Source organism: Solanum lycopersicum, chromosome 2, assembly GCF_036512215.1.
Source record: "Solanum lycopersicum chromosome 2, SLM_r2.1".
Lineage (NCBI taxonomy): Eukaryota > Viridiplantae > Streptophyta > Magnoliopsida > Solanales > Solanaceae > Solanum > Solanum lycopersicum.
In genome coordinates, this window is record NC_090801.1 from 49,489,955 (window position 1) to 49,513,400 (window position 23,446).

Genomic DNA, 23,446 nt, shown 5'->3' on the forward strand with positions numbered 1-23,446 from the left:
CGGCCCATGGGTTTGGTTTTAATAACCACCCACCAATCAGCTTTATCTGGACGCAAGGGATAAGGAACATAGTACACTTGCTTAACATTTTGTGCAATAATAAAAGGATCATAAGCTTCATATTCCCTTGTGTGCTTTACTTCAATAATATTATATTGTTTGATTTCTCTCGTACCTCTTTTGGGGGTTGGATCAAACCACTTGAATCTAAATAATATAATTTTTTTTGTAGGCCAACCGGAATACTCCATTTCCAAAACCTCCGTGAGTACCCCATAATAATCAACTCCATCTAGATTTCCATCACCACCTTTTACCCAAACTCCACTATTGTTAGTTTTTTTATATTTAGAGTATTCTTCAGTAGTGAATTTAAAACCATTAACTACATACTTATTCATTGAATAAGTCTTGATGGGTCCCCAAGAAATGTCCTTCAAAAATTGGTCAAATTGACCATTTTTTGTGTCATAAATCTATAAATATTTAAAAAGTAAGAAATTAGCATCAATTAAATATAAATTTATTTAATAATAATAGTATTATGAAAATATTATAAGGCTTACGTAATCTTGAAACCACTTTGAGAAATTCTCAAATACTCTTTCATTGCCATATAAATGCACAAAGTAACTGTCAAAGAAGATGGATATTGAGTTAATTTTTTTGTCTTGTAATTACATATTATAGTGAGAAAAAAAACTTACTCAACAAATGGTTTAACTTGTGGGCAATTCAATAAGACATGTGTAGATGCAGACTGCAACTCAATGGCACTAAGATTCCTCCTTGTGCGTTTTTTTGAACCTTTGCCTGGTTGATTGAAGATTGATAGTGACTTCATAGTCTCACCACCATCGTCATGACAATTGGGTCTATCTTGAAAGCATGACACACTTCTTTTAAAGTAATAAGAACCAAAATTAGTTATCTCCCTACCAAGATGGAATTGAACCATTGAGCCTTCAACTCTATGATTTTGTTTCATGCCCCGTTTAGACTTTCCAATAGTCCTACATTATACATTGTTATCATTGATTTAAACAACATATTAATATAAAAATATTAATAGCTAAATATTTACCTCTCAAAAGGATACATCCATCTATATTGAACCGGACCTCCAAGGCGTGCTTCATGCACTAGATGTACAGGAAGATGCTCCATCACATCGAAAAATCCAGGTGGAAGAATCTTCTCCAACTTATTCGTAATTACAGGAATATTCTGATCCATCTGAACTAGGTTGTCTTCCCTTAACGTATTAGAACACAAGTCCTTGAAGAACAAACTGATTTCAGTCATAGGTTTCCAAATTCTATCAGGCAAGCCACTAAATGCAACGGGGAGTAATGTTTCCATGAAGACATGACAATCATGATTTTTCATACAATGTAATTTTCCATGCTCCATATCAACACATTTTCCTAAATTTGAAGCATGTCCAGCAGACATCTTAAGTTGCTCAACCCATTCACAAATTTTACGCTTTTGATCCCTTGTAAATGAATAACTAGCCTTAGGCTTGAAAAACTTGTTGTTCTGTTTCTCTTGCAACCATAACTCTTTTCGCCTGTAATATTCAGGTAAGTCCATTCTAGCTTTAACACTATCTTTTGTCTTGCCAGTGACATCCATTACTGTGTTAAATAAATTATCAAAGTAATTTTTTTCAATATGCATGACATCAAGATTATGTCGAAGAAGATTGTCCTTCCAATACGGTAACTCCCAGAATATGCTTTGTTTTGTCCAGTTATGTGCAACACCATATCCATCAAATTTATAGGGTTGTTCTTTGCGACCTTTGGAAAGTTTTGAACCCTCTCCCAAACTTGTTCTCCAGTTAAGATTGGAGGAGGATAACCTTGTTCAACAGAATTCTTTCTAAATGCATTTTTCAAACTCCTAAACTCATGATCCATTGGCAAGAACTGTCGATGACAGTCAAACCAAGAATTTTTACGACCATGTTTCAAAGTGAATGATTTAGTATATTCCATACAATAAGGACAAGCTAACTTTCCCGCTGTCATCCACCCTGACAACATTCCATATGCTTGAAAATCATTAATAGTCCACATTAAGGCAGCCCGCAAATTAAAATTCTGCTTAAGAGACACATCAATTGTTTCAACCCCTTGAACCCACAATTGTTTCAACTCATCAATCAAAGGTTGCAAGTATACATCAATCAATACTTTTGGATTTCGAGGGCCAGGAATGACACAATTGAGAAATATATATGGACTGGTCATACACATCTCGGGTGGAAGATTATATGGTGTTACAAATACAGGCCAACAAGAATGTGGTGCAGCAGAAACAGAATGTGGCGTGTATCCATCTGAACATAAACCCAATCTAATGTTACGTGGTTCAGCTGCAAATTGTGGATATGTTCTATCAAAATGCTTCCAAGCCTCTCCATCGGATGGATGACACATAACTCCAGGTGGTCTTCTATGTTCATGGTGCCATCTCATATGAGGAGCAGATCTATTAGACGCATATAACCTCTTTAACCTTGGTATAAGAGGTAAGTAATGCATTGCCTTAATGGGAACTTTCTTCCCACTAGCTGTCTGTTTATAACGACATTTTCCACAAAACTTACACGATTCTAGATCAATATCATCCTTATAGTATAACATGCAACCATTTTCACAACAATGAATTCTCATCGATGACATTCCTAAATTTGATATCAACCTCTTTGCCTTATAGAAATTATTAGGTATCTCTAGATTTGGGTCAACTAAATCATGAATAAGGTCAATCACAGAGTCCATTGCCCCTTGAGGAACATTCCAATCTGATTTGATACTTAATAATCTAACCGCAATAGACAATTGTGAGTGTGGACTCCCCTCATATAAAGGCCGACTAGCAGATTCCAATTGTTCAAAGAAAATTTTACATTCAACATTAGGAGCTTCTTCACCTTGATTAGCAAAATCAAAATCAGAATGCACACCAAAAATATCTTGAACCATGTCATCAATTCTATAATTTTGTGCATTAGAATTCACATTGTCACTACTTTCACTAGGAACATAATGTTGGAATACATCAAAGTTATTATCAATTTCTCCATGACTAGTCCACACAGTGTATTCTTTTTTAAACCCATTTCGATAGATATGAAGCTCAACAATATCTGGTTTTTCATAATTCAAACATTGACATTTATTACAAGGACACTTAATCATATCACTACGTTGAAAATGATCTAATGTCTTTGCATACTCCACAAAACCAATGAAACCTTCTACGAATTCAGGTCTTAGCCCCATTTGACCAAAATTAGTCATATTATACATCCAACTACGATCTATCTACATAAGAATCATAAATTAAATTTGTCGAGCACTAACACAATAGTTACAAATTTAACTTATTAACCAACTTAACAAATTTCTAAGTCTAATTAGTCTAGTTTTAACTAAATTCTAATACTATAGTAACAAGTTTAACTTATTAACTAACTTAACAAGTTTCTAAGTTTAATTAGTTTAGTTTAACTTAATACTAACACGATAGTTACAAACTTAACAAATAATTATTTCTAAAATTTAAAGCTAAGTGTCAACACTAGATGGACACAAAATTGATTTTCAAAAGAAAATCAATTTTGTCATCAATAGGATCAACTAGTGTTGGTTCTTAAGCTTAACAAATAATTATTTCTAAATTTAAAGCTAAGTGTCAACACTAGATGGACACAAATTGATTTTCAAAGAAAATCAATTTTGTCATCAATAGGATCAACTAGTGTTGGTACTTATGCTTAAACAAATAATTTTGTGATATTTGGTTCTCATTTGTAGTATATTATGACTTATAATTATGTATATTAATGTTAAGGATTGGGGAATTGTTGTTGATTCATGTTCACATCTCTATTATATGAATATCATTCTACATCTAACTATTATTATATGTATATGATTAGACATCTCATAATGTTTATTTAATTTAGAGTAAATGGGTCATCCCAACTCTTATTAATTGAAAAAAAAAAACAATTTTCACTTCACAAGTTCCCAATATTGCTTTTGTTTGATGAAAAAAGAGATGTTAAAGAGTAAAAATCACATATTATAAATTCATAACAACATAAGTATATGTGCAAAGTGACAATATCACAATGAGATATAAATATATAATAATACAATCAAATGAACCTCAAACACCTCATCTCAATGATCTAACACATTTAGTTTCAATAACCAAAAATAAATAAATTTACCTGGAGATGGAGGCGCTGCTGCTGAGGCGACTGCAACTGGCGGCGCGAGAGCGAGAGGGTCGACAGAGAGCGATGAGCGAGAGGGTCGACAGAGAGAGAGAAAGAGAGAGGCGGTCGACGACGAGAAAGAGAGAGGCGGTCGACGAGGGCAGTGAGAAAGAGAGAGAAGCGCGCGGTCGACCAAAAAAATTAAGAGAGAGGGAAGAAAGAGCTATTTTAATTTTGGCTAGGTTTTTGGTTTTGTTTAAGAGACCTCATGAGGTCTCTAACTTTTTAAATATTCAATTAAATTAAATTATTATTTTTAATTTAACAAGTAGAGACCTCATGAGGTCTCTCCTACATTAAAAAAAAATTAAAAGATATTAGCGACCTCATGAGGTCTCTTATTATTGACCTATTTTTGAGGTCTCCATTTCTAGGTCTCTTTTTGGCCTTTTTTTTAGTACGGTTTGTATACCAATTTCATATACTATAATACCAGTTTGAATTATGATTTGACGTAATTATCAAAATTGAATGAATGCTATCACTTTTCATACTTAATAAATAATTTTTGTTAATTTAATTTTAAAAAATCATGAATGAAAACATAAAAATTATATAGACGACAAATAAGAAGAAGTAGAAGAAAAAATTGTGTGCCAACAAAATGAAGAAAAAATTGTGTATGAAAAAGTCCAAAAACTAAGAACAAAATCGTGTGAATATATTTAAGAGAGAAAATTGTGTGAGAATATTAATGGGGTATATTTTAGAAAGAAGAGAGATTATTTTGAGAACAATTATTTTTGGTTGAATTATGGAAGAAAAATAGGAAGACAAATTATTCTAGAGAAATATTATAGTAAAAATAGGAAGATAATAACATATAACCCATAATATGTCAGTTATGAAGTGTGGTATAATAAGGTACAAAAGAAAATTACTATATGGTTTGATTGATCCTATTGACCTCTATATTACTAATATAATCCTCTATTGACTTAAATGAAAAAAACGATAAATAAAAATAAATAAATCAGTAGATTTATGATAAATGAAAAAAGAAAAGAAAAGTATAGGTATAATTTTCTATATTTTGTTCATTTTAATTTAATTTATTTCAACCAAGTAATTTTTGGATGGATTAACAATTCATTTATTTATATATAAAGTACAGAAACCCTAACAATTTGGACAGTGTTTACATTCTATTCTGAAAATTTTTCAAATTGCAGTGTCCTAAATTTACAGAACTCGCATGTGCATTATTCATTCATTTGGTACATAGCAAACGATATATGAGTTATATCAAATACATAACTTTAAGTAAGATTTATAAATATTTGTACCAGATACATTGAACACATCTTTCGTCATATAGTTACATAATTATTGCTTTTTATTTATTAACTTAACTTATTTTAACATAAAAAATTTCATATTTTACACCTCGGATTCCAGAATGTTATAACATTGTGCAAAAAAAAAAAAAACTATCTATACATTTTACAAAGTAAAAATCATTAAGTAGAGTAATATGTATGATTAGTTCCCCAAGAGCCTTCATGTGATAAACCAATATTGTTTCAGTTTCACTTTTTCAGAATTTAGGCTCGATTATTTATTATTAATAATAAAGTAGTATAATCCAACAAAACCATTCATTACCTTGAAAATGACTCTGTCATTGTTATTATTATCATCCCACATCGATAATGTGGACGCACCGATTCCATAAATGTGTACTACAAAACTCGATGGCAATAGCTTCATAGAAATTGTCTTTGCGCTTGGGGCAATGACGCAGCTAGTGAGGTTCTAACCGAGGCGCGTCTATTGCTGGTTGAAAACTATTTCCAAACCCCCTCTTTGGCCTTGGCTTCTGCTTTGGCCATAGAGAATTTTTGAAAAGGCTTCCCTTCTGGGTTAAGCCTTACAATACCTAGTCTAATATTTTTGTTATCTTTATTTGATTCAATTTCTTCTCATTTAATTCACCTCTTCTGTGAGCCTTTGTGTGATGTGGTGGTAAATAGGACTGATTTTTATTGATATTGTTGAGCATGATGGGCTCCTATAGGCTGATCTAAAATGTTGTTGAAGCTTTGGTTTTCGATCCCTTCTCATGTATTTCATCCCTTTCTTGTTACTATTTTCTCGATTAATCGCTCTTACTTAGTGTAAGCAATGTGTTTGTATCGAAAATCGAGTTTGTTTCAACCTCATCCATCCTTATGACACTTGAAATATAGTTTTACATCTATAGAATGATTGATGATCAAACTACCTTTTTCTCATTTTATCCTTAATACGTTCTACTTATATCTTCTTTTTAGTTTTGTTTAATTCTGTTTGACCACATATCTATATATCTTTACAACACTCTCAAGATATGTTAGGCCTTAGCAATGGACATTATCGAGGTTACATAGAGATGCTTCTAACAGTCTTTAACTTATAAGTTACAACCAAGCACAAATTACCTTTTATTGGTAATCTTTTGTATAACATCCATCATTTCAAAGTGCTCATAAAGAAAATAGTAGTCAGTTTTAGAGTAACCATATAGTTTACATTATGACGGATCATGATGTGAGTGATGGCCCTTTTTACAAGCCACCAATTGACTTGCCCAACCTGTTTTTGTAGCATGTAAAACTAAGCTGAAAAAATTAACTTCAACAGAACAAAGATTACTGATGTATCCAAAAATCTCTGGAAAATCAGGTCTTTGAGTGGGATCTTGCTCCCAACATTTCTCAACAAGTTCCACAAGCTTTGGATGAGCATGTTCTGTAATTCTTGGCCGTCGAGTTTTCAATTATAATTTATTTTAAATTTTTAAATAACATAAATTACAAGAAAATATAATACAACATTAGGGGACAAGTTCAAATAGAAGTGATAAATAATTATATAAACACTCAATTTTTAATATCATTACATTGCTCCCATAAATGCTATCAATTCATTCCATATGTAACAAATTCATAAAATTCAAAAATCAAATTATCATCTTCTCCTAAATTTGAAATCTTGAATCTCAAATCCGCCACTATTGATGATTGGACATACGATTCACGGTCAAATCATCAGTTCAAAATCGTCGAGTATAAAAAATTGTTCAAAGTATAAAAAAGAGACATGAACTTCTTTTGGTGGTTTTAGCAAATGGGCCGAATCAATTTCGAAGAAACAATTTTGTAAATTTAATTGTTGGAGAAAGAGAAGGAGATACTGCTACAAATGAAATTCGACAATAAAATAGGGTCAACTTTTTGTGCAGATGAAGAATACACAAGGTGTTCCAGTTACCAAATTTCAAGAAGTGAAATTGAAGAAGGAATTATTGATACAACAAATATGGAGAAACAAATTGAGTTCTACAGAATCATCAAACTGATAATTCAAATTTCTTCTCCTTATTCATTGAAGAATTTTTTAAACTTATCGACAAATTGTACTGATACAACAGAAATCTATCGATCTTGTTGAGACATTCCATAACACGAGAAAGTAAGGTAAAGTATGAACGATACAAAAGTGATGAAATTATTGTTGGTTAAATATTGATTTTGTGAATCTCAAATTAGTCATTGCAGTTTAGTTAGAGATGGATGAATTGCGGAAACATTTGAAGATCTGACATATCAGCTTATACTTCAAACTTGTATAGTACAAAGTCTGTTTGGCTAATGTTTCTAATTTTGATCTTGAATTGAGAGGGTTGTTTGTTGTTGGAACAAAAATTACCAAGTAAATAGTTTTAATTTGGTTACAAATATACAAATCAAAATACTTGTGTAAGAAAAGTTATCTCAAAATCCAATATATTAATACTACAAATTTTTTATCACAATATTATATTCAATGAAATTTTAATGTTAGAAATGCGGGAAGTTGATTGAGTTAATCAAACAGAAGTCTCATAACTAAACCATTTTCAGAATTTATAAGAAAAGCAATAGAAATAAAAACAATATGCAAAATATTCAAAATGAATTTTAAACAAGCAATGTTTTGTCAAAATTGGAGGGTCCAAACTCTGTATAATTAGGAGTAAGAAAGAAGTATACAACTTCTAAATGAGATGATTTACACATATATTAAAACAAACAAAGAATGTGGGATCAAATTTCACCATCACTCATTATTAATTTATTTTTTTATATATTTGACTCGTAAAATGTAATCAAGTCTGCACTTCTCCAATATGTTATTGAGTTTCCCCTTCATTCTTTTTGAAAAAATTAAATTCATCAAACACACATGAGGGCCGTAAAAATTATAATTTAAATAAAAAAAAGTTTATTCTTTTTATAACTTAATTTTTAGATAAAAGGTCACACACTCGTACAATACAGTAATATATACTTGTATAAAACTTAAAGAGATTTCACATATTTATTTTACTTCAGTTACAATATAAACTTACAAGAAAATAAAGATTGATATAAAATAGGAATTCAACATCACGAGATAAACCACAAATCGAGATGTGCATGATTTTGAACATAAAAGTATATTATTAGTTGAGAGGTAACGATTTATGAAAACTATATAATAAAATGAATAATACCATTCCTAGCGAATCGATATGGGAGCTTAATATGATGAAGTATAGTGAAAAGGAACTGAGATATTGACACGGCTCAATCAAAAGTAAAATCAATCAAAATAATATGTGTCTGAGTGAACCAGGCCAATATCAGAGTTACTATTTCATAGAGAAATCTTCTCTTGTTGAATGCAAAAGCAAAGTTAACAAAAGATTGATGAAATTGCAGAGTTGTGAATGTGTTTAAGAAAAGATATACTATGTGATGTGGAGTGCATTTAAAACCTTGTAGAAAGAAGGGGCCACTGCATTTAACTATAGTAACAGCTTTTCACTCTGCAGGTTTGGTGCATCTTAACTCCGCTCTCTTCATTATCATCACGTTTTCATATATCTTAGACTCGCGAATTCAGAATTTAAATTTGATACGGTGATAATGATAGGAAGGAAAACTCACTTTTCTTTGTTTGTAATCTCTCTCATGTATTAATGTCATTTATGAAAGGGGGAACAGAGAAGCAGAGAGGGATCACATATAGGTATAGGCCACTACCCCAAAAATTTAATGTCAAACTAACTAACTATCCACAGCCACCAAGAGGGAATTAAACAATATTGCATTGAGACATATATTTTAATAATCAAATTTGTAAAATTAGTTTGATGATGAATAATGATTTGGACTTAAGTCAAAAGTTAACAATTTCAAATTATGATTTTTGATTTATTTTTATCATGTTAGCTTAAAATATTTATAACCAGATAAAATTTAGATGTCTTATTTGGTTTATAGCACAGTGATAGGATAAGTTATCCCATAATGACTAACATCAGGATAGTTTATCCATCAGGATATTTTATCTTGAAATAACTTGTTTCAAACCAAACTGACCCCTTAAAGTACTATTTTGATTTGAAAACACTAAAATAGGTCAATTCAAACAGAGAATAATATTTTTTGACATCTCATTTTCGTAGAAAACATCTTGATTCTTGAATATTACATTTCCATTTGCATACGCATATTAAAGTTGTTGGTAACGTGAACTCGTAAAGCGGCTAAAAGCATAACTAATATTTTCTCTGCGAAAAATGTGAAATTATATGTGAAAGAAACATTTAATCACATCTTCTTACGGTACTTCAAATATAATTTTTAAAAAGAAACATTTAATGACAGTCATTGTATTTTTTTGTTTTTCATTCTTCGCTAATAAGACATAAATCAGACTTTTAACCTTTCACGAATTGAAAAAAAAAGGGTTAAAATTGTATGCTTTGATGATTTAGTCAAAAAAGATGATACAAGATCATCAAAACAAGCAAAAAAATGGTGATCACAACCTTTTCTTTTTTATTTTGTCACTGAGATTTGGAATCCAAAAATGTACTGTAATCCAATGTATAAGTAACAATATACAGTTGTATTTACACATACTATGGTGCAGTGTAGTACAATGTGAGAATCAAAAAAGAGAAATTTCCTTCCCTACCAGTGTAAGCATAAATTCTGAGTCCGCTTCTCGGGTCAACTCAAGGACAGTGTGTTGTAGAAATAACTCACACAGAGTCCAAACTCAAAGCTGGAACTACCAATCCGCCAATTTCGTAGTTAGCAGCTGCATTTTTAGGTCAAGCCAACTAATGAAACCTTGGGAAGTTGTTTCAACAATTTGATAAGCTCATACGTCCTTATATCTCGACCAGAATGGAGGCATATGTCAAGTGGGGTTAGACCATCCTGCAACATAACAATGTTCGTTCTCAAATGAAAACAAAGGCCATGAAATATTAAAAGAAAACGAAAGAAACCATATATACAAAAAAAATATATCATCTAGATTTGCCTACATTCTAAAAAGGACGTATACATTCTAGACATGCACCAAAGCTATGAGATCTGAAGAAGCAAAAGCATTAAAACGTAGGAGTTCAAAATTATTAAGCAGCAATAGAACTTTACCCTGTTCTTTAGAGTCTTGTCAGCTCCCTTAATTAACAAAAGCCTCACTATATCGGTTCTACGGGATTGAACAGCTAGATGCAAAGGTGTCCATCCATCCTGAAAGAGAAAGTCATTCAATGCTCATAAACCTTTACTACATATGAGTACAAAAAAATGTATTTCAAGATGACATTAAAGAATTAATTAACCATACATGATCTTGGAGGTTTATATCAACATTATACAAGAGAAGGATTTTTATCATGTGAGTGGATGCCGTTCGAACAGCATAGTGCATCAAGGTGGCTCCATCCTGTAAGAAATCATGAAGATCATTAAATTAATAACAAGCTGCAACACTGGGTTACCCAAAATTTCATAAATAACGAAAATCATATAGATGATTCTTATGGTTGAAGACAACAAAGCTAAGACTGAGATGTAGTTCAGTAAGGACAGATCGGACAATGCTGGGAGAAGACAACAAAATGACACTCGCTATATGGTTTGGTATGGGACAGAGTCTCGATCAAGGGGAGAGAAGAAAAAGAAAAGGATAAGTCAATTTGAATTGACACGGAATAATGGTTACATGGATGTTAATGAAAAAGAACCAACATGAATGTAAATTGTCAAGCATTTGTGGAAGGTTGTGCTCACTTTGTCAAGTATAAATGGATTTGCAGATTCTCTTAAAAGAAAGTTAAAAATAGCCTGCTTCTTGCCAAGAATTGCTTTATGGATAGCTGTCAATCCATCCTGTTTAAAAAAACAAAAAAAACTCAGTAGGAGCTAGAGAAAGAAGACACTGCTTGCATAGCTATAAAATTATTTGGTATATAATTAAAAATATATTAATAAACAACAAATATGGCAGAACAGAAAGGACCATTCTACTGGGACATGTCACTCATTTTGTACCTTATCTGGAACATTAATATCAACAACATGCTTCAACAAAGAGGTGAGAAGGTAAAACTCTCCTGAGGCAGCTAAAGTATGTACAGGCTGCCATTTTTCCTGCAAGGTTTTGATAGAATTCAGGAATCAATCTAAACCTTCTATAATAAGTAGTAACTTTTTTTGAGAAGGCTATTATAAGAGGATTACTAGCACAAAGTGCATTGAAGATTGAAACAAGCTTGCACAGGAACAAAAATGTAGAAATAGAACAGCGTAAAATGATCAGCTTCCACACAATGCATAAGTGAGAATAGCCAATATAGGAGAAAACATATAAATACATTTCACAAACACCAATATATAAGCGAACACATAAGGCAGGAACTTACAGAGGTAGCAGGCACCAGATCAGGATGCCGCTTGTTTAATAGGAACTTTTCCTCTGTAGTGAACAGCTTACGAGGACCTACACAGATTAGTATACCAAAACGTTGAGTTTTGAATGATGCCCTAAAGAGGGAACAAGTAACATCTCACTTATATGACCAGAAGGTCATATTATCCTGTGGATAAGAGTTTGAAAATAAAAGGTGTTCACCACTACTGAATTTGTCCAATTCAATGACAGGGGAAAAACATATAATATACACGCAAATCCAATTAGCACGACAAGTAGTGGACACCAGTAAATAAATACTAGCCTAAAGCAAATATAAGCTTGCTTTGTCAAAAAAAAAAAAGAAAAAAAGAAGCAAATATAAGCTTGAAGGGATTTATATCTTAAATTTGGAAACAAAAATAGACCAATGTAGATAGAGGAAAATCTTCAAAAATAGCATTCCTCAAAACTTCTCCGGGCTGAACGTTGAGAAGTCAGGAGATTATGATATAACGGGGACCTTAATTAAGCAGATTTGCATCTTGTCCAAAATCTTGTTTCTTTTCTGATAGTTGCTAAATTCTATTCAAGTAATGAGCACAGAAAAATGCTACAAGTATGAGATAAAAGCTTCAAGCAAGCCATAGACATCTACTTTAGTACTTCTGGATCAATTCATCCATATGTTTTTATCTTTTAGAAACATCAATATACTTTGACAAATTGGCAGGCAAATAGCTTCTAGTGTTTTCAGATTTAACAGTTCCAAACTCCCAACTGAATGTGGTAATATGCTTATATCACCACTGGCAAACAAAATATACATTTAGTAATAACAAACCAGAAGAAAGGGAATGAGGTTTAGCCTTATTCTATATGCTATGATAAAACACAAGAATCAAGAATTAGGACCTTCACGAATATCCAGCATCGACATTTATCTTTGCACTTCTGACATAATTTAAACGTCCAAGTCAACAATGCCAAATTGGAAAGAATCTACTCAACTCAGTCAACAGTGACCCAAGAACAAACTCAATAGTTTAAAAATCAAAACTCAACTTAGATTAGTTATCAGATGCTTTACTAGGCTAGTGTGTAGCGCTAAAATTGTTTATTACTAACATTATCTCAATCTAAAACAAGTATATACTATAACATTTTCATCCAAAAGATTAATTGCCTTAAAAAGCTGACAGGTAAACTATCTTAACTCAGCCCTCTCTTAATACAATGGAATAGCCTGAGTTGAATACTTCTCCATCTTGTTTTACATGATATTATTATTTAAAGATTCAAACCGTTCTTTCAACAATTCCCAGTCGACTCTTTGGTTCAACAGAGAGGAGCCCGAGTTTGGTATTCTTTTATCCCGTTTTATATAACACTATTTGGAGAATCAAAACATTCTTTGACAACCTAAATGTACTTCAAGTATCAAAACTGATTTTTTAAAGTGAATATTATGTAGTTGCAGAAATGTATATTTTGATAAATAGTTGCTGATAGTTCACTTAGGAAACTCACTTGCGCACCTTATAATTCAGGTATGGAACTCAAAAAACCAGGAACTCTAGGTGTGGTTTTGACCCTTTCACTCCACTAAAACTATCACTTCCACAAATTCAACCTACCCAAACATAAAGAAAACCATACCTTCAGGGCTTTTAGCAATATTTGCCTCATAAATCCCACTGTTGAAGAAGTCCTTAATATCTTCTAATCCACCACCATAAACCGCTGATCTAGGATCTCTTGGCAATACCCTTTCACTGGAAACCCTCAAAACGGAGTTCTCCTCCTCACTTTCACTCAATTCAGCATCACTCTTCTTCTTCATCTTCTTCTCATTCTTATCCTTTTTAACCTTAGAAAAATCTGGGTTTTCAAGCACAAGCGGCTTCAATTGCTTCAATTTTTCTTCTCTCGCTTTCAAATAATCCTCAATACTACTGCCTCTCACATTACTGTTACTACCAATTGGCATTAAATCAAGCCTCCTCCTCTCCGCACGTTGCCCAAACTCCAATTGCTGTGAAAGCTTACGCCTTTCCTTCTTAGTAATATTAATTTCCCTCTGAACTTCAACCCATTCTTCAGGAATTAAATTTTCGGACTGAATTTCTGTTGATTTCTTCTTATTGTTGTTTTGTGGCTTATTTTGGTTGTTGTCTGGTTTTTGAACAAAAGGGTCGTCGAAAATTCCTTCTTCAAACACTATACAGTCTCCGATTACATGTTCTTCGTCTTCTCGAGAGAAATGGGTTTGCTGTGAGTTGTTTTGAAGGGAGAAGTTGAGAGAGTGAGGAGGAATTTGGGAGCGAAAAGTCTTTTTGGGAAATGAAGGAGGTGAGTTGAGGAATTGAAGTTTGAATAGAGGAAATGGAGTGAAGTTTGGAATTCGAGGGTTTAGGATAGCTGTTGGTGACATGGTGAAGATAGAAACGAAGAAGACGAAGCTGGATTTTAATGTTTAAACTCATACTTCTTCCAAAACATATAGTATTTTATACAAGCATCAAAAAAAAGTGAAAGTCGAGTAAAAAAAATATAAAAGTATTTTTAAATTAAATAAATATTATTAAACAATTATTTTTATTATAACGAATAATTTTTACTGAATAAATAAAGATAAAAGAAGAAAATGATAAACCAATACATAACTCATAGTTTTTAAGTAAAATTAAGTTTAAAGATTAACAATATGAAGCAAGAAGTATAAAAAGAAATAGTTTAGAAGAGTGCTTTATTATTCTTGTTAATAAATATTTTCAAGTATATTAAATTATGAATTCTCAAATCTATCACTATTTATAGGAATTATAATATAAAGATTAGCAAATTACAGATGCCGTCTCTCAAACTTTCAATGTGCAAAAACGGCTTCATTGGTCTCAAAATGAAATTTGCACTAGCAGATGAGGAAGTTGCTAAGATGTTGAAATTAGCTAACTATATAGTAGCTTTTAATAATTTCAAAGGTTTCTTACCAAACCTTCCTGGTCAGCTACTTAAATAAAACTGATAAATTACATAAAACAAAAAAACATATGTAACTTATATGAATTAAATAACTTTATTGATTACTTAATTAAATAAGTTAGGATATAGCTAATTCTTTAATCAGAAAATTAGTTAAAAGACTTTCAAAATTTTGGTCATTCATGCAAATGATTTCTTCTAACATATACTAATTCCCTCTTGAAACAAAGCAAACTATGATACAAGGAATCACAAACTTTCAATTAAACCTTCCATCAAATCAACAGTAGAATTATATTTCCCAGGGTTCATAATGTCACTACTTAAACCTTGTTGCAAACTTAAGGTACAATAAGGAAGTCAGCTAGAGATAAAGCACAATAAATAAACACACCAGCCTAGACAAACCACACTATAACGATCCTTGTAGCAGTTTTACATTGTCACTGGGGCTTATGCCTATCTGGGACCACGAGGATAGCTCCTTCCATAAGGAGAATATGACCTAGAACGCTCCCTTCTTGACCTTCCACCATAAGGCGAACGCCTAGGTGAATAATCTCGTCCACCTCTATATGGTGAATGCCTTGGAGATCTTCGGTACCCATAGTCCTCACGATCTCTATACCTGCCACGGTCTCCACGATAACCTATGAAGAAAACAACCAGTAGTTAAGAACTTACAAGATTACACTGAACATGCCATCCAAACTCATATAACATAAGAAACACTCACCATCATCCCTTGCATTCTTAAGCCCCAGATAGTGACCAGGCGTAGGAGTCCTTGCGCGTTTCCTCCGAGACTGAAAAACAGATATATGTCTAAAAATGGGAGATCTAAACAACATGTACATTTACATCCCAAAGAAATGGGGTACCCAGATAAGACAATGAAATTCCTGTTGTAATAAAGAATGAACACAACATTCTTTCATATGGGCAAAGAAATCAGATTCATCTATTTTCCCCTCCATGCGTAGTGAATGAGTGGCAAAAGCACATGCTAATACCATTCAATTTGTGTAAACAGAGCAGCTTAGTTATTTTTACATGTTTTATCACAGGAAGAAGGATGTGGCACAAGCACATGCTAATACCATTCAATTTCTGTAAACAGAGCAGCTTAGTTATTTTTACATGTTTTATCACAGGAAGAAGGATGGAAATTAGAAACCAATGGCAGGTATCCAATACCATAAAAGCCTGATAATGACCGTTGATTAGTTGAGAGTTGAAAGAATTTGCTGAAGTAGTATAGTTGTTGGCAATATAGTTGCTATTTAGTTGATCAGATGCATGTGAAAAGTTGTTTTAGCGAGCGATTGATCAAACTGAGTACTAATGTTGCAAGGGAAGAACTGATCATCTTTGATTGCTGCCAACAAAGCTGATGCAATGTCTTTCTGAATGTAGCCAGGAAACCTCCAAGTTAAGAAGACTGACATGCAATCAAATAGGAAACAAATGGGTTTACTACTCCATAAACAAGCTAACCTTTTCCACTGTGATGTAACGGCCTTCAAGAACCGACTGATTAAGGTGTTTAATGCAACGATTAGCATCCTCCAGACTATCCATTGTTATAAAAGCAAAACCACGAGAAATCCGAGAACGGGGCTCCATGACAAGAAAAACTGATTTCACCTTCAACAAAATTTAAAGAAAATTCAGAAGAAACTAAAAAATGAATACAAGTATTATGAGAAGCTATTCTGGCAAAGATAACACCATAAGCCAATCTGTTGTTTACACATTGACCAGACTCTACTATGGATAAACCAGAAAAGCACAATACACAGATTTTGAAGGGTAAAAACCTTGATGTGAGCTAGGAAGAGCTGCAGGAGAGGGAACTTGAGAAGAAATGAAAAAGTAACCTACATAAAATAAAAAATAACCAACCTTCCCCTCCTTTGAGAAATGCTCCTCCAGGTCCCTTTCCGTGACCCTTGTAGACAATCCAGTCACATAAAGTGTGTTTCCAGGATTAGAAACTTCTTCCCTGAAATAAGTCATTTAGGACAAAAAAAGCAGCTTCAAAACAAACCAATCAACACAACCCGCACATAATTCCTGGGATATGCATGTATCACTACAATAACAATTACTAAGGCAAGGTTAAACCCAAGGACACAGTCCTAATGATCAACGAAGTGGGTGTTGGTAAAAAAACACCAGAGACGAAGATACTATGTGATTTCTTCGCATCTGCCTAGTGTGACGAGTTCCCATTAGCAAGTACTTAGTGGAATAGTTAAGGTGCTTGGACACCACAATTAAAAAGAAAATTCTAAGGTAGAGTAAAGCTGAAGGTCCAACAAACCTTCCACGGCTTCTTGACCTTGATCTAGACCTGGATCTTTCCTTTGGCCTTGAATATGACCCAGGTGGAGATCTAGACCTTGATCTAGATCCAGATCTCGACTTTTCTTCCCAAGGAGAAGGAGAGCGTGAATACCTGGACATCCAAAAAATATGAGATCAAACAATTTCAACAATAAACAAGATAAATGGGACAAAGCATATTGACATAAAAAAATATATCAAAGGGATCCCTCAAAGAATGGAATCATCTTTGTGTAGGTAAAATTTCATACATATCATAAAGCGGGAAAAGAGTTTATATATTAAAATCCACGATTTTTTTCTATTAACACAATGCTTGGAATACATTTAGGAAGTACTCGGAATGAATCATAGGATAATACTTGGATAAGGAAATGACACTCCAAATAACAGCAGTTTAGTTGGATATATGTAAATTATTCAAAAAATAACATGCTCCAGCAATTAAGCCTAAGATTGGCCAGAAAACCTCGAACATATAGCTTGAAGTGTATCTCCATCACACTTCCACCATCCAATGAAATCAGCTACTCGCGATGAAATAACTCAAGAGTTTCTTAAGAATTGACCCCATGCATATAAATAATAATTGTGGAAGCTTGAAATATAAGTCCAGAAAAAAATTACAATGTTTATTGTTAGCATAAAAGTGAACTATCAAAGTATAAACTAAGAGAGTGGACAATTACAAATCTGAACTTTCCCGAGTAGGATATTATTCTATGAAATTGATACTTAGAATGTCAATTCATTGAAATGAGATTCTCTTTTTTTATATAACCTTGAACAATCCTCACATAATGAACTAGCTTTTGCAATTAAATTAGGTCCAAGGTCCATTTTTTAATCATGGTAAAAGAGTCAAGCCACCACTGGTACTGTGATTTTAAATGTTTGATCTTTAAGTTATGCTATCCATAAAATAATAACCAGTAGAGACTTATGTCGCATCTTTGAGTTAACTCAGCCTATTACACTATTAGGCGTCAAAATCAACTTATGAACAACAAACCATTGATGAGCGACACAAGGGTTAAGCACAAGTCATGGTTCGAATCTTTCGCAGACAAAAACCTGATACTTAAGGGAGAATGTTAGAGATCATACACAAAGTTTAGAACCATGAACCAAATAGCTCTTGGCGAATTCTAGGTTATCAAAAAATAGAACTATGTTAACCAAGTTCAAAATCATAATTCATTTTCTGAATGAGCTGGAAAGAAACATTTCTAACTTACTCAAACTTAATGGCTGATTTTCTTACACCATAATATAAAATTGTACAAATGCACTATAAAACCAACAAGTAGGGGATGACTATATGAATTCTGTTGTCTATGCAACTCCATTTAAGTCCCTCTCTGTCGAATACTCCCTCCTCCCTCTGTCCCAATTTTATGTGGCACTTTTCAAATTCTGAGATTCAAACAAGTCTATTTTTACAGTAAATTTTCATATATCTTTTAATTATTTTAAATTGGACTTAAAGTACTTTTTACATAGTTAAAAAAATATATAAATTTCATTTCAAAAAAATTGAAGATCCCATGTGCAAATTTCCGGTCAAACTTAAATCGTTTGACACTCAAAAAACAAAAGTGCCACATAAATTGGATAGAGGGAGTACTATAAAAAATTAGTTTCACTAGCAACAGAACTTCTCCACATTTCTACTACTATATAAACTCCAACATACATTAGACCTAAAACATAATCCTAACTAACTGCTATCACCTTTACAAACATTTTTCATTCATTGTACCGTCTCCTAGACTCCGAAGAGATGTCTTATAGAAAAATTCTTTTATTTATGATTTTAGGTTCTACCTTGTCCCCTGGGTTCCACAGCAATAAACTGCCAACTGGTGCATCAGAAGGTCAGTAAGGATATGATCAATCATCTAAAGCAACAGTCCCCCATCTTATCTTCTACGTGTGTTACTACCAACTAGCACAGTCTATAGAGTATGATTATTTTTAATCTTGTATCACTGCATATCCATCTCAGCATTCATTACAACACTCACCTTGTGGATATGTTCAGAATTTCAGAGGCCTAACATCCACTCCTACATTGTTGGTCTTACAACCATTCTATAGAACTTGCCTTCACTGTGGTAAGCATATGAACAAAACATTGAGAAAGTGCAATTAAGTGACATATATAAAGTAAAGCATATAAAGTAAGACACTTTTTCTTGAGCCGAGGGTCTATCCTCGGCAATTTCTCTAACCCGCATACAACCCACTCTAACTAGAGCCCACTTGTGGAATCACACTGAGCCTGTTGTTGTTACGGTTGTATTGTATAGAAAGTAAAGTTTGTGAATTGGCTCTGTCTGAATGCATGTTTTCTTAGTACAACTTTTTTCTTCAAAGAAGGTAAATAGTTAAGCCAAAATTGTAACCATAATCATACAATAGCTTATTCAAAAGGCCCCAGCTGCATATATCCTACTTTATAGCACATAATCAACGAGATCTATGGAGTCATAAACAAGTTAACCTAAAACAATCAAACATGAAGGACTTGCCGAAAACCGTAACTACAACAAAGAGATGCAAGTAACAATTTTTAAGAGAAGATGCTTCAGTAAATACAAAAAGCAAACATAGAATTGAGAAAGAAACAAAGACGAACCTTTGGCGAGGAGAATCAGCCTGCAAAGAATCGCAAAACAGATCAATTGGGGAAAATAAGAGGAAAAAGGATCAAAGAATTCGCAGGTAAGAAGAGAGGAAACTCACCATTTCCCAGGATACGAGAAAACCCTAAATCGAAGCAAACGATTTTTCTGCAAGACGCTGCTGTGCTGTGTGTGTGATGGGTAAGGGCATAGATTTCCTCTTACGTCTTGTTTGGACGGAGGGTTTTGTTCTAATTGCTATTTAAATTTAAATTCTATTTGTGTCTTAGTTATTTAAAGAAAAAAGAGATAAATATATCTCTGAATTATCTAAATAGTATTCACATACTCTCTTGTCATATTTTTGAAATATTGGTGCCTCTGCCGTCCATAAACTAGAGCATATATGCTCTTCACTCAAACGGAAGACTAAATAGGAACACGTAGCGCAATCTTATCCGTCGACAAATGTCAGATCAGTGGATAAGATTATGACATGTATATGTCTGTTAGTATAAATGGTATATATGTTCTAGTTTTTGGATGGCAGAGGCACCAATCTCACAAAAGAATGACGGAGGGTATTTGCATACCATTTATGATAGATCGAGGGTATGTCTATCATTTTTCCCTTGTTTAAAGGTAACCCCTCAACTTTATTATTTAGAGTTAATATATCCCTCGTTATAAAAGTGATTCATATATACTCTTATTGGTATAGAAATAGCACATATATACCCTTTTTCTAACAAAAGTGAAAAAATTAATTTAGGTTAATTTTTAATAATATGTTTAAAGAAAATATAATCACATATCACTCACTCACTATATGAGTATACTTAATCCTCCTCAAACATATAATTTTTTGATTTTTTTGTTTCAATAACTAATTTAGATTTATTATTTTGATAGTCAAATTTATTTATGTTTCATTAATATTCTTGTAAAATTTTTTATAGATGACCCAATTTTTTTCGAAATACAAAAACTAAATTAAAATATTGCTGAAAAATAGTTTTAAATTATAATATAGAAAAAAAATCTTTTTCTTACATTAAGGAATAAAAAAAAGATATAAGAATAAGAAACTCAAACAATGATAATTAAATAAGTCAAAATTTATGTATAAAAAAGATTAAAATATACCTTGAACTTTGCTATTATGATTATATATACCCTTAAATGATTATTTTTTTAAAAAATAATTTTTAATTTTTCACTCCGTTAAATATAGGGTATGTGTGAGCTCATTTTGTAACGATATGGATATATGTGAGTCATTTGTATAACGATAAGGGTATATATAAGTCACTTTCTTAACGAGGAGCATATCAACCCCAAATGACAAAGTTGAGGGACATATATATCATACACCTTTTTATCCTTAGAGAAATGACGGGGATATATATCATACACCTTTTTATCCTTAGAGAAATGACGAAAAAAAATTATTTTATGTAAAAATTAATTTGGTGTGATTACATCTTTATCTTAACATTTTCTACTTATTTTGTCTTTACTTATTATTTAATGTAATTATACAGTAGTATCATTTTTATCTTATATTTTCATTGTAATTGTACCCATAGTCTACTTTTTAATAGGTTTATCATTTAAATTATAGATATATCATATATCATGTAAGACGGAGAATAATTCAATCAATTCAAATATTATATTCATAATAATAAAATAATTTGATACAATACAATAAAATATATTATAAAATAATAAATAAAAATAATCCAAGTGTTAATTTATAAAGAAAAAAAAAGAATAAAGGGAAAACATCCATAAGATTTGTTTCCCACTTTTTCCTGCCTAATTTTATTCACTATTTAGGCATGACTAACTGTGGCTAATTAAAACTATTGAAAAATAAATAAATTATTACTTATATATTTTTTATTGCTCTGTTTTTAAAAAACGAAGTGATCTACCCATTAGGGATTGTTTGGTACATGAATTAATAGTGCATCAATTAGTAATGCAGAGATTATTTTTACCAAGTGATTTATTTATTGTTTTTCATCTCATTTTGTGTTTGGGTTAAAACTTTATTAAAAAAACTTCTTTCCAACTATATTCTTGAATTATTATGTAATTGGGTAAGGTAAATAATTGTCGACCTAGCTATAAAAAGAACAATTTGTTGTAAGTTTTCCTTTTTTTCACTTAAATTATTTGAGGATAAATAATTGTCATCTTAGTAATTGAAAACTTACAAAATGTTTACTTTCAATTTTGTAAGAAAAAGAAAAACTATTAACTTTTAAAATTGAAAAGACGGTAAAGAATAGTTAACTTGAATAAACTATCTCACACATAAAAATTGCAAGTTGTAATGTCAACATGTATTCAATTCTATAATTTGTTCAAAAAACAAATAATTAGAAAATCGCACAAACATATATATATATATATATATATATATATATATATATATATATATATATATATATATATATATATATATATATATATACCTTCATATACATCATGATATATTTGCTTTTTAACTAGTAAGTGATAACTAACTCGCATTTTAAATATTGTATTAACTTATATTAGATTTATTTCGTAACAAACAACTTTTTCTAAATAATTTGTAAGATAATTTATTGAATAATACTAGTACAAATATAAAAATAAAATCATGAAAATAAACAGAAATAATTAAAATAATTTTAGGGATATTTTTGTCTTTACGTAATCTTATCTCATGTATTGTTAATACCTCCAAATGAAATTAGTAATATACATGGATTAGTTATACATAGACTCGATTTCCTACTAAACATAGTACGAAATAATATCAGACATAGTACATGAACTATTTGTTTTAATGCAACCTACCAAACGATCCCTTAGAGTCTTAGGCCTTATATATTTTTGCAACTAATAAAGCTCTTAATCTGAATGGTTCAGACATTATACAATTATATGTTAATGTTTTAAAAAATAAATCGCTTAAAGAGTTTGAAAGAATCAAACAGATTTATGAGAGAGTCTTATTTCTATTCAGATTCTTTTTGAAACGCTAATTTTTTTCTCATAAAGCTCAAACATCGTTATTTTTCTCTCCATATAGCTTGTCCCTTCCCTCTCTGTCTCCCCCATTATCTGTCTACCCTCTTTCAAACGAATGTTGAATTTTTTCCCTCTTGAACAAGTTAGTTTTCAAAACCTTTTATAAATACGCCGTTAATAACTTATAAACAGTTTTGAAAACTAACATGTTCAAGAGGAAAAAAATTCGACACTCTTTTGAAAGAGAGCAGGCAAACGTTGATAATGGAGAGTGAGGGGGGGGGGGGGGGGGGGGAGTGGAAATATAGAGAAAAAATAGTAACCATATATATTATGTATAACTTTGCCTCAAGCTTAACGCTATTTCGATATCATTACGTAAGCTCTTCATATTTTTGAGTTAGTTTTTATTATTCTAACTTTATATGAGTAACAC

The 23,446-nt window shown here is 31.8% G+C and overlaps 3 protein-coding genes and 2 non-coding genes across 5 annotated transcripts; 1 reads left to right on the top strand and 4 right to left on the bottom strand.

Moving 5' to 3' along the window:
* Positions 1-1,080: 1,080 nt before the first annotated feature.
* LOC101265422 (uncharacterized) lies at positions 1,081-3,296 on the bottom strand. The gene is made up of 2 exons (XM_004253446.2): positions 1,724-3,296; positions 1,081-1,640 (listed from the first exon to the last, which is right to left on the bottom strand). Exons 1-2 carry the CDS (start codon positions 3,294-3,296, stop codon positions 1,081-1,083), a joined length of 2,133 nt encoding a protein of 710 aa, XP_004253494.2.
* A 2,721-nt stretch (positions 3,297-6,017) lies between these two features.
* Positions 6,018-6,170, top strand: LOC112941008 (U4 spliceosomal RNA). Its single transcript, XR_003245836.2, has one exon. It is a non-coding gene; the product is annotated as a U4 spliceosomal RNA (small nuclear RNA).
* Positions 6,171-8,870: 2,700 nt separating this feature from the next.
* MIR171f (microRNA MIR171f) lies at positions 8,871-8,950 on the bottom strand. The gene has a single exon (NR_161787.1). It is a non-coding gene; the product is annotated as a microRNA MIR171f (primary transcript).
* A 1,179-nt stretch (positions 8,951-10,129) lies between these two features.
* On the bottom strand, positions 10,130-14,541 carry LOC101256348 (ankyrin repeat domain-containing protein, chloroplastic). Its single transcript, XM_004233524.5, has 7 exons — positions 13,679-14,541; positions 12,033-12,109; positions 11,662-11,760; positions 11,401-11,499; positions 10,955-11,053; positions 10,759-10,857; positions 10,130-10,536 (listed from the first exon to the last, which is right to left on the bottom strand). Exons 1-7 carry the CDS (start codon positions 14,451-14,453, stop codon positions 10,423-10,425), a joined length of 1,362 nt encoding a protein of 453 aa, XP_004233572.2. The 5' UTR covers positions 14,454-14,541; the 3' UTR covers positions 10,130-10,422.
* A 703-nt stretch (positions 14,542-15,244) lies between these two features.
* LOC101255764 (serine/arginine-rich splicing factor SR45a) lies at positions 15,245-22,524 on the bottom strand. The gene is given in 9 exon segments (XM_019212173.3): positions 15,245-15,534; positions 15,536-15,654; positions 15,741-15,810; positions 16,502-16,651; positions 16,910-17,009; positions 17,331-17,465; positions 19,995-20,014; positions 20,102-20,125; positions 22,519-22,524. Coding segments are annotated over 9 exon segments (711 nt in total). The 3' UTR covers positions 15,245-15,447.
* Positions 22,525-23,446: the final 922 nt, after the last annotated feature.